This window comes from Indicator indicator, chromosome 8 (genome assembly GCF_027791375.1).
Source record: "Indicator indicator isolate 239-I01 chromosome 8, UM_Iind_1.1, whole genome shotgun sequence".
Lineage (NCBI taxonomy): Eukaryota > Metazoa > Chordata > Aves > Piciformes > Indicatoridae > Indicator > Indicator indicator.
The window spans coordinates 22,237,415-22,249,758 of record NC_072017.1 but is presented as its reverse complement, the minus strand read 5'-3'; the positions used below and the strand labels follow the sequence as shown (position 1 = coordinate 22,249,758).

Genomic DNA, 12,344 nt, shown 5'->3' with positions numbered 1-12,344 from the left:
ATGAATTAGTGTATTTTGCCAGTGCCTGGTGTCACTTAATGAGACACCCAAATCATTACACTTACTTGAAAGTAAAGAGTTGTCAAAAATAACAGGAGAGGCAACAATACTTCTTTGGGAAGAGACACAATTACAGTTATTTCAGTCTATTAGGACTTTAAACAAAGCAGCAAACCAGACACTAATGTGCAAGACGTCAGCATGGGTAAACAGAATAACTCTTGGTTGGTTTTTGTTTGTTTGTTTTTCAGATTTTTTTGTTTGTTTTTCATACCTGATGAAAATACATGGATACCTCCACCTGAGTCTTTCAGTTTGGACTAAGAATTTTTTTTTATTTTTTAGGAAACTACCTTAAGAAACTTGGCTGTTTGATTTTCATTATGGAATGGTATAAGCACAAAGACCACATTCTTTTCGAATTAGCTGGAAGATGTGTTTGTGAAGTTACATCAATGCATTCATTTAGTCCACAGGGGTGACTTAAAGTTGGCCCAAACTAAAAGCCCTAAGCCCTATATGTTCAACACCCACTTTCTATTCTACAGAGTTACTCTTAGGGCACAGCACTACTTGCTAACAGACATAGTTAAAGGCAGAGTGTGAATGAATGGAGCACAATATATGCTATGAATAGGTCCCTAAGTAACTGACTGAGGCATTCAGACTTGATCCTTTATCTGGCTTTTTAATGTGCAGTGCAGGTGGTAATTTTTATGTTTTTTTTCTAATGGCAGTAATCTAGGGAGCTTATCAGCTTTAAGTTGATACATCTCCCTGAACCTCCATTGGTCTAGAAGGACACTGTACCCCATACTACTTTCTGATACTTGATACAAAGGAGAAGTGGATTTTCATCTCTCTGATGTAAATGTGCCTGGAAAAGACCATTGTTTGGATGAAATCTGTGCCTTCGAAGTGCTTAATAAACAAGGTCAATTTCAGGTGACTAATAACAAGAAAAGTTGCAAAGCTTTATCCGGTTTGCTAAAGCAAATTTTCTAAATAGTGTTTACTAAATAGTGCTGATAAATATTTTAATCATGGTTTATGTCAAGTTACGATAAAGTTTTAAAACATAAAGACAATGGTGAAAATGCTCATTTTCTAAACCTGAGTTATTTATCTTATATGCACAGCAGTTTCCTGACACTGAGTTCTATTTATTTTGGTTTTATTCTTTCGTCATGACTTGGATAGCACAGAAGTGACAGTTAGGGTGGGTGAATGGCAGATTTTTATAAAGCCCAATCTAGAAATCCTTTAAGACTCTGCAAAATATTTATACTGTGAGAGAGCAGTTATCTAATTAGCCCCACTTCTGTGAGTTGGGAACACAAGAGGAAAAAAGTATCAAACTGAATGTATGTAATCGTTTCCACTTTGAAGGAAGAATCATGGCTTTCTTAAAGTAACTGGTAATGATATGCTTTACTGTGTCCTTGTAAGTTTTGCATTATTTTGTAAGTTTATTGCATTTTGAAATCTCAAGTAAAGAGTAAATGAGCTAACAAATGAGAGGGAAGCAAGGTCAAATTTTCTTTCTGTGCTTGCAATGAGTCCTCATTTTACTTTAAAATTTTAAAGCTCTCTATGCTGTTTTATTTTTGAATAACCTATTCTCTTAATTAAAAAGTCATAAAGTCAGGACACTGAACTGTTCACTAGGGTGTCCTAATTAACAGGCTTTTACTGGTTTTCTGATTTATATTACTAATAATGTTTATTGAATGGTTTTTGAATACTTCACAAATAGATAATGTTACTCTTATTTCTGAAGTGATTGAAAAAATAGGGCATGCAGGTAGGACATTGTGTGATGTATTAGAGCATTTGTAAATACAAATAAAGCCCAGTAATTAGGCTGACAGCCGATTTATCCCAATGGATGGTATAAATCTGAGAGATGTTACAGGAAATAAGGCCATGTCTGGAAGTGCATCCTAAAAATCCACCAAAGAATCACATGTAAGTATAAACTACCCTTTGCTGTTGGTGAGTGTTTAGGTTGGAACTATGCTGGGTGGAAGTTGTTACAGATGGAAGAGGCCCATCATTTTTCCTATGAGTGGTAGAAGCTGTTAGACTCAGGACAGCATAAGGAATCAAGTTTGTGTGAGATATTCATCTATGCCAAAATTTGTAATTAGATTACTTATTCTAAAATCAGGCTTGACATCTCTAGGGTCTGAAACCTTAGAGATTAGGTATGAGATGTTGCTGCATGCTACAGTGCTAGGTATGCTGAAGTGACGAAGTATAGGCTGGACTGTGTTGGGTGAATGAAGTAGACTCCCAGTTGCATCATTTCAGAGAGAGAGATGTAAGCAATGAATGTCTAGGACTAAACATTTGATTTTGAGAAAGCATTGTGTATGGCCACAAATTACTGTTTGGAAAATAACTGTTCCTTTGAAAAATGTATTATGAAGTCTTCTGAGAGTAACAGATCACTTGCATATTTCCTACTATACCTTCTCTGCCTCAAGAAATCCTCTAGTCCTTATGGCAGTTTCCTTAAGATCTATTCCATTATTGTTTTAGTATTTTTATGAGGCAGCCACAAGAGTCTTTTTTTTCATAGCCTTCTAATAGTGAAACCTGGTGCTGAACCATGTTTCCTTTTAGATGGTGTAAGGTGTTCTTAGGCAATGTTAGACGATCAGTTCAGAGGCAGTTGTTGGCATTTCTAGCTCAGGAAACAAGTTCCGTAAATTAAATCCTAGTCTGCTGCCGTTCTAACAAAAGTAGTTGTACTTAACCAAGTTAATTTTATGTCTTTCCAAATCCTTTTACATGTTTTAATATACGCATTTTCTTGGGAACCAAAGATGGTTAGTTTAATGAAATGTAGAAAAGGGATATTTCCAGCAATGCTGATTAAGGAGATGTATACCACATTTCCAGCTTGAAAAGTCTGTGAAAATGGTTTCCTAAAAATGGAGAATACATTTTTAGTTGGGATAAATTATATTGGCACAGTTAAATTCAGTAGAATTATGTTTATTGCACAAACTTACAGCTGGTCCTGAAAGAGCCGAATCCTCCATGACATGAATTTAAGCTCTGAAAAGCCAGTAATTTCTACTTAGATTTCATTACCTACTTCTGCCTCTGGCAGGTAGCACTTTGTTGGTCATTCACAATTTTGTGTTACTGCAAGGTTGCAATTGTTGGGAAAAGGACAAACGGAGTAAGAAAGCCAGCCAGGCAGATTTGCAAGGTGAGTTTTTAGATTTGAAGGAAATTAATTAATCTGTGTATAATTAAATGAAAATAGCACAGTTTTATTTGGGGTGGTAGTAGGAGAGAAAGGCAGGGGAGAGAAGCTTCCTGAAGGAGATGAACAATTTTATGGAGACAAAAGAAAGTTATATTTTTGTCTTTTAACAGAGTTGCTATGTCTCCAAATTCAAGGTGCAGAAGGCATTGCATCTCTTGCAGCTGCCAATAATGGGGATTTAGACAAATGCACTAGGATCCTAACAGTCCAGATAAGAGCTGTGTAAGAATTGTGTGGAATATGTGCAGTTTTGTTTATGAGAAGTCTTGAATTGCATTTTATTACAGGAGTCTTTATTTGTAAAAGCATAATTGCTTTAACATGATTCTTTCAGCAATGTTGCAGTGATTTGTTTTTCATCATGGTAATTGTCCTAGCAATGAAAAAGATTTTCAGATGCTTACAGTACACAGTCAAGCAATATGCAATTGAATGCCACTGTCATTGAAACAGACTGGTATTCTGACCTGTGGTTTCAATCTGAACATGATGTTTATTTACTACCTTCATTATGGCAGCATTAGCATATAGAGAAGCTGTGTCATATCATCATGTACTTTCCTAACAGATGGACACTAACTTCTTGAAGTCTTTTTGTACTTGCTTAAAATATCCCATATTGGCACAAAGTTTTTCCTCTGTGAAGTATGACTGATTGGTTAAAATAGATTAATTTGCCTCCCTTCTGGTCTTTCAGCTGGTGCGACACAGGTTTTGACTTTTAATTTTGAAAAAGCCACTTTTGGTAAAAACTTGATGTGGAAAGTTCCATTCAGTTGCATTATCCCATTATCCCTAAACAAACAGTTCAGGTCGTAGCAGTAACTGAAGGCCACATTTTTGCCAGAAAAGGTGGAAAAATGTTCTTTGTACCTGCTCCACTGTAATTGTCCTTTAGAGACATTCCAGCTTCAGGATTTTGATTTCTTCCCTCTCTGAAGTTGACCAAATTTGTGTAGTCATATCTGTGCAAAACAGGCCTCTTTTCTGTTATGGATTGTTTGTTTGGTAACTGCCTGACTGTTGCTCTAAACCATATTGTGTGCTGTAATGCTGAATGTTAAGGTGAGGAATTAATGACTGAAATATTTGTGGGGTCCACTTCATGCTTTGCTTTTTGTGTAAGCTCAGTATTCGATGTTTATCTTTCTCAGTGAGGGAATGTGCAAAAATGACAATACACAGTTTAGATGGGTGTTGAATGGCAATAATCCCAGGTTTTCTTAAATGCTCAAAATCAGACAAAGATCCATGTTTATTTGTGTTGGAAAGAAAAATTGCAAAAAAGAAACAAAGTTTTATTCCCCCCCTATGTATTTCACTGTTGTTATCCACAGTTAGAGCAGATTTTTAGTTCTGATTGCAGTTGATGCTTTAATTGTCATTGATTTTGCCTCTCAGCTTTGGTAAACGATGTCTTGGTTTTTTTAAATACCAGCCTTTATTTGTTTTCTATGTCTTATTGAATCCTACCATGAAACTTTGGTGCATGGTCTTATCTTTCAGTTGTTGTATGCTCTTCTTTGAACAGTTCTTGGAGAACTGTTTTTTACCCAATTTTAGTTAGCCTACCATGGCTGTAGAAAAAGTAACTTCATCTGAAGTTGTGCTATCTACATACAAAGTGCTTAAGGGTTCTAAATAACACTTTGAGTGGTCTTGCATGATTCCCATTGCCTTACTCCCTCTTCCTGCAGTTTATCCATCACATCTATTTGGCAATAGTGTGATCTGAATGGACAGATCAGACCAGGAAGGTTATGTATAACATTACCACGAACAGAGTTGTATAGTCTGTTAAAATATATGCAATATACTTTCTGCTATGCTGCAGTTTTGTTAATGGCTTTGGAAGCAGTCCATATTGTTTTTTATTTTCATAATGATTTTCTGATGCAGTTTCAATCATATGTGAATTCTTTTGGCAGCTGTGGTTCTTCCTTATTTTTTGCTACTTTTGTTCCCTCTATTGTTTGCAGTTCCTTTCTACTGTCTGCTCATTCTTAATGTTGTGTTTTGGAAGCTGAAATTACCAACTGGGCATTCAATTGCTGTTTCTTCTTCCTGGCCACTTCCGACTCATCTGTCAACCTTTCAGACTAATGAGAGTTTCCTTTCTGATTTTGTCCTTTTCGCAGAGGCAGTGCTTGACTCTTTCTTTACGCATGTGCTGTATTTTCTTTCTCTTAGAAGTAAGAGAATTATTCTATAGTGTGTGATTAAATAATAAGCATAGGGAAATAAGTCTTCAGGGCATATGTTAAATCAGTTTTGTTAGCACTACAGTAAGCCAAGTTAGTATAATAAAAGAACATATAAAAGCACAGTGGTAACTAGACATCATCTAAAATAAAAGCACTGAATGGCAAATATTTTCTCTCATTTCAAATCTTCATCTTTGGACAGAAAGCAAGTGTCATACCTCTTATATAAATAAAAATATAGAAATACTTGGAAAAGTTAGAAGGCGGCTAGAGTCATAATGACGTTTTTTGAAAACTATGTGTTTGTAGGTACTATTGGACACTTCTTTCAGTACGTTAGATGAGCATTTGCTAACTTTCTTTTCCCAATTGAATTGTCCCTGAATGTAAATAACTTCTGCATTCATTACCTTTGAAAAGGAAATTTTAGCTTAGAAAGACTTGATCAGAAATAGTTTCTAAGCATGTATATTCAAACACAACTATTTGTAAGTGAGTTTATGCCTCTAAAGATTAAGTTCTTCAGTCAGAAAAATGAGTTATTTTTCCTAGACTGGCATCGCTTCATTGTGTAAAGCTAAGCATATTTGTAATATGTCTACATTTAAATTTTTGAAATACACACTTCTGTTGATGCTTTTTGAGCCTTAGGTATAAGATGATAGGCATCGCATAAATACATTCCGTGTGATGTGAGGCAAAAGATGTATGTTGCTCTATTTCTTTGTTTTTGGAGTTACGGCCACAGGGCTAAATACCAGGTTATCCTGCTCTGTAATGTTAGTTGGCAGAACTGGATAGGGAAATGGAGAAAGAGTGAAAGAGGGGAAAGTGTTAGTGTATCATGGTATAAAGGAAGTCTAAGAAAAAACAGATGTGGTTAATAGTGGAAGAGTTAATAACTGAGCAAGTAGTTTTGCCCCATGACAAGAAACCCATTTCTCATTGCAGGCTTAAGCTTAATTTTGTTGTTGAGCAGATTTGGGCTCTTTTCAAAGAAAAGATTGGGACAACATAAACCTAAAGGAAAGCGATTCATATGGACGAGCTTTAAAGAAATGAGTCCTGGTCGTTGTTTCTAATGTCTTTAATAAAATAGATCTTTCATGTTTCTATGGCTTGTAAGTTGTAATCATCATGATTTTTTAAATCTAATAACTGTGAACAGCTTGTGATTCACCATTATAAAACTAATGTCTCCCAGCAATAACAACATGACTGTAGACTTAGTCAAAGGTGGGAATCTTGCCAAAACCAATTACACTTTCTGTATTACCCACAGGATCACCATTATCTATTTAGAAATATCATCTCTTTTCCCTTCTGCTCCTGAGAGACCTAATTCTCCAGAGCAATTGCAAGTATTTGTCTTGAGTTACAGTCTAAATGCTTATTTTAAACTATTTTGTTATTACATGGCATAGGTGCCCTCTTACTTGTCTTTAGAGGAATTTCACACACAAACGTACATCACTGAGGTTTTCCAGTGTACAATCATCATTCTCATCACTGCAAATGAAAATTTACTTTTATCTGTATTGAAGTTGATCCTGATTTTTTGGCTGGCCCACAGAGGTTGAATATTTGCTAATGTATGTTATGTCCTTACTTTCAAGACTTTTGTTGGAAAGAGTTTTTCACTCACATGCAGGAGCCTCTGGCTGAATTAAACAAGACTTTCTATATGTGTGGCATGTTTCATAATAATGTTTAGAATAAAATATTTTTGCTGTTATCATGCTATTGTTTGAGATTGTCTACACTTATATGTGGAATTCAGCTTGTAAAATATCTTCTTTAAATAGCTAGTACTGCAGTGATTTAACTTGTCCAGTTAGAGTGCTTTTTATTTGTCTCTCACTTTGTGCAGGAGAGGAGATTAAAATGACAGTTTTACCCACCTTCTCCAGAAGACACACACATGTAAGGGCTGATAATTTACTAGGTATAAAGATTATTAAATGGAGAACCAACTGCTGTGTTAATCCAAGAAAACTGTGTTTGATCAGTAAAAAAATGAAGAGAGCTGGTATGAGTTTGTACCAGTGCGGGTATTCAGTTTGAAAGACGTGCAGTCGTCTTCTGAAGACAGTAGGCTCTGTTGCTGAAGTGGCACAGAATTCCATCACCCATTCAAGCACAGGCCAAAGAGATAAACAGATTTGTCGGGTAGGTGGAAGGTGTCAGAGGCTGACTGAAGCACTCACAACCAAGCACTCACATGTCCACTCTTACTCCTCTGTGCCTGCAGTGGACAGAGTGAGAGAATAAGAAGAGGAGAAGTGAGAAAACCCATGGGTTAAGATAAAGACAGTTTAATAAGTGAAGGAAAGTGAAAAAACAAGTGGTGCAAAGGCAGTCACTCACCCTGTCCAACAAGCAGACTAATGGCTAGCCAGTTTCCAAGCAACAGCTACATTGCAAGTCAGAACCCTCCCACCCCCTTCATCCTCTACCACATCATGGCTGGTCATGATGTTATAGGGCATGGAATATCTTTTGACCAGTTTTGGGTCAGCTGCTCTGCCCATGTCCCCTCCTACCTGCTTTCTCACCTTTAGCCTACTAGCTGGGAATGGGCAGAGGTAAAAATAGCCTTGATGCTGTGCAGGCACTGCTGAGCAGTGTCAAAAACTGTGGTGTGTTAGTAACTGTGCTTTGGCCAGAAATCCAAAACACAGTGCCATGTGGGCTGCTATGTGGAAAGGGGATATTGTCCCAGCCAGACCCAGTACATGGTCACCTTTAAATAATCCTAGTTCTTGTTTGAAACCAATCATAATTAATCTGGGCTCTTTTTATTTGTCATCACAAATTACTGTGATGATTTTTTGCCTTTTTTTTTTTTTTTAATTGCATTTTCTAAGTGTAGTGGGTTTTTTAAATGGGTTTTGAGACCTGTGTAGTTACATAAGTTCAGGAGCTGGGAGAAGAGCCGTAACTAAAACTTCCAAACAGCATGGGCAATTTGACCTTCACCACCTCAAATACATATAGCTGAGGCCTGGCAGATCTGTATTTCTACAGTGTCAGGAAGGGGAGGGAAAAATGGGGGAGGGACCAAGACTGGAGTACAGTTGCCTGAGGACACAGGGTTTTATCTATTAGGGGTAGCAGTAGTTCTTCTGAGAAGGCACCACCCATGGTTTTCAGATTTTTTTTTTTCTGGTGCAGGCAGCTGGCCCTGGTTGTTGGCTGTTGTAGGTACCTGTGCCTAAAATTGTTGACAAGTGATTGAAGGAAAGCAGTAGGTGTGACAGGAGATATGATTGCATCATAGGAGTCAGCAAAACTGGAATAAACATTTTTATCATTCACTGATCCTGGGATGACATTGCTGTCTCTGTAACCTTATGTACAAGATTAAAGTGGTTTAATAGAGAAGATCACAGCGGTGTGCTGCAGAATTCTCACCTAGGGATCCAAGTGTAAACTGGTGCTTTATTTGGAGGTGGATTATGAGACATTAACGCCTTTATTGTATCAAGTTCAGAAAGTATTTAGCCTTCACTGCAGATGAGGAACAATTGTTCATGAGTCTGTGGGGAGGTAGGGAGTTGATTTTTGTCTCAGCAAGTAATTTGAAATAGAACAAGGAGTTCCAGGAACTTAAACAGAAAAGTCTATTTAGAAAATTCATGGACTTTTTCAGAAACCTTTGTTCAACATAGGCAGTTACACGCTTAGTACACTTTACATAGAGATTCATAGTTGCGACAGAAGAGGTCTGATCATCTTGTACCCTAGCCCTGGAAAACCTTGCAACATCCTTTTGTAAAGGGATCTTACTCATCCAGTTTTTTTAATCACTCGTTCTCTAACCTGAGGTGAAATTCTGACCTAATTAAAGCTAATAGATGATAACTGTTGAAAGTGGCAGACTCAGAATTTCACTCTTAAAAAGGAGTGATTTAAAAAAAAAAATCTTTTTAAAAAGGTGCTTTTAATTGCCTGTAATAGAAATCATTCTGGTATGAGAGTATGTGGTAGCAAAGATAGATCAGCAAAGCCATGAAAAGAGAACAGCAAGGAATAACGGGCCTAAAGGAATGATCTTTTTTAAAAAATCAAGGATGTGATAGCCTTACAAGGGAAAGTATTGTATTGATATTAATTCAAACCCAAGAAATTTTAAAAATAAGTTAACTTGGTTTTGCCCTTATGTTCAAGGGTTAGTCCACCAGATACCTGGGCCAAAGTAGCTTCAATTGCTTCAATTATAATTTCTATATTAAGTATTGCAATGAGGCTGACTAGATGTTTTCCTCTAGAAGAATGTCTCTTGTTCAAAGTGACTATGTGCCAACCTAGGAATGCATAAGTGATAAATGAGAATCAATCACAGATAAACATCTCCTTACTGTATCCTGGTTTTAGAATTTTAAGCACTACTATAGCCTGCAGTGTCAAGGAAGAAACCAAGCCAGAAGAACTAGCTCTTTTACAAAGGTTGTGGTGATCAGTAGCATTTGTCAATTGACTTGAATTGTCTCCAGTGACAAAAAGTGAATAATCAGCATGTTACTTACACCTGTAAGGTTATTCTTTCTGCAGCATGACCGCAAGTGTCATCCAGAAGGACCAGCTTTTGCTGGGTTCTACAAAGCAAGAATTAAAATAATGCCTTGCAAAAGAAAGGTTTTAAAACAAGTAAACTTCTTACTTGATGTTAATAGATTTGCTTCCACTTGTGGCTTCATCTTTGACCAAATGGAAAATGTAATCTGCAAAAAAGCTCAGGGAGTCCTGACCTCAGAGCCAATTTATTTTTTAACATGACAAATATTAACTATTTTCTCAACATTGTGTAGTAGTAATGGCTCATTCTATAGATTACAGCTGCCATTGATGTTCATATCACTATTCTTTATAGTATAAACTGAATTTAGGATTAACTTTGTGAGTTTATTTCTATATTATCTAGGAATCTGAACCATACCTCTGATCTTTTTTTTCGTTGTTGTTCTTCTGTTGTAGAGGAATATTTATATTTCTGATTAATAATACTAACAAATAATAATCTCCATAGCAGAGTATTACTGTTTTCTCCTGGTATTTATGTGATCAGATACTTTCATTATTTCTCAATATATACATGATAGCATTTTCAAAAAATTTTGGGGAAAAAATTCTTCCACCTAATTGTTTTTCTTTCTCCCTCCCAGTCTGCTCCCAGTTTTCAAGAGGAGTCTTTGCCATTTTTGGATTCTATGACAAGAAGTCTGTAAATACCATAACATCATTCTGTGGGACCCTTCATGTCTCCTTCATAACTCCCAGCTTCCCAACAGATGGAACACATCCCTTTGTCATTCAGATGAGACCTGACCTCAAGGGAGCACTTCTTAGCTTGATTGAATACTATCAGTGGACCAAGTTTGCATATTTGTATGACAGTGACAGAGGTAAGATGTGGTACTTCTTATCTGCGTGCTGTTTGCTAGATCTATATCACTGAAATGCTGAATTAGTATTAGAAAAGTAAAAAAGGAAATGAATGTTTACTTGCAGGAAGTGTAAATTTAATCTTAAATTCAGAAATGATCCTTTGGAAGAGAAACAAAACTGTTTGAATAAGAACAAAATAATTACAGTATGTCTTAATAGAACGTAGTACAGCCTTCTCAAGTCCTGTGTCCTTTTATGACTGTTGTAATAATAATACAACAATTTATGAACTGGGAAAAAATCACTTGCAAATCATGGCACATCAGTTTTCTGAGAAGAAGCAGGTTTTGACTGTACTTTCTGGGATTCCATTATTGTCATTCTGTTGTCAGGTTCTTCTTACCTAGTAGTCCTTGGTTAACTCTTTTTTTTATTCTCACCTCTTCTTCTTCCCTTTAAAAAGGCTGTTTTGTGGCTCACCTGCATAGTCATTGGTAGGAGTTAAATATTAAGTGCACATTAAATAACGAGGTGCCGCTAGATTTAAAGGATGGTTGTATTACACCATGGTTTGTTGAGTGATGGAGTGACGTAAGATTCTTTGCATTCTGATACCATTTTATGCATTATTCTTAAGAAGCTGAAGGGACTTCCTCAAGGCAGTCATTTATCACCGTTGTAAACACTGGAGTTAGAAAAGCTAATACTGGTGTGTACCCTCCAACAGTAATGTTGTGTGGGACAATGAGCCCTAAGCCATTTCTCTGGCAGATCGTTTTTACATTAGAATCAGCGACTCTGCAGAGTCCCATTTCTATTGCCACTGCCTTTTTAGAAAGGATAGATGTAAAATTGCTTGTTAGTCAGCTGGCAGTGTGTAGTGTGTAAGCTGTGTGTGGTTTGTATTTAAGAAATACTGAAGAACACCTAGTTCTTGGGAGCTGCACTGCCTGAATCTGGCTATGAATAACAGCATGAAATTGTTACTTGTAGTCACCCTTTGGTTATGCCTTTTTCTTGTTTTAACTGTGGAAAGACACCCCAGTGGTAACAAGCTGCAAGGCATGAAGCTCCTACCTTTATGTTGAGTAAATCCTTGTTCCTCAGTGCTCCCACTGATTACACAAGGTTAATCTGCAGAGTCAAAGCAGTATGTAGTCAGCAGCACTGATGTCAAATGCTGAATAGAGAGGATCCACAATTCCACTAAACGCTTCTATATAGATGTTAATGTAGTGACAGTGATGTATATTTAAGGAATTACAGATAATTGAAATTGTTGTCACCTTCAGGAGTGAGTTAAAAAAAGGCAATGAGACTTACTCTGTATGGAAACTAATGGTAATTGGTTTGATAACTTGTTCCAAAAGAATAATTTATTGCTACTTTTAAAGCTTTTCTGTGGTTAGGAGCTGACTGGTTGAAGTGTGGGGTAATTTTATATCTCATTGCTGTCTAAAGAAGTGAGG

At 36.6% G+C, this 12,344-nt stretch overlaps 1 protein-coding gene across 3 annotated transcripts in view; it reads left to right on the top strand.

Moving 5' to 3' along the window:
- GRIA2 (glutamate ionotropic receptor AMPA type subunit 2) overlaps window positions 1-12,344 on the top strand; it is an 86,666-nt gene that overhangs the window by 31,524 nt on the left and 42,798 nt on the right. For all 3 annotated transcript variants that reach the window (XM_054382797.1, XM_054382796.1, XM_054382794.1), the window contains one exon: window positions 10,653-10,892. In XM_054382797.1, the coding sequence (XP_054238772.1) occupies window positions 10,653-10,892 (240 nt within the window). The remainder of the gene's footprint in view (window positions 1-10,652; window positions 10,893-12,344) is intronic.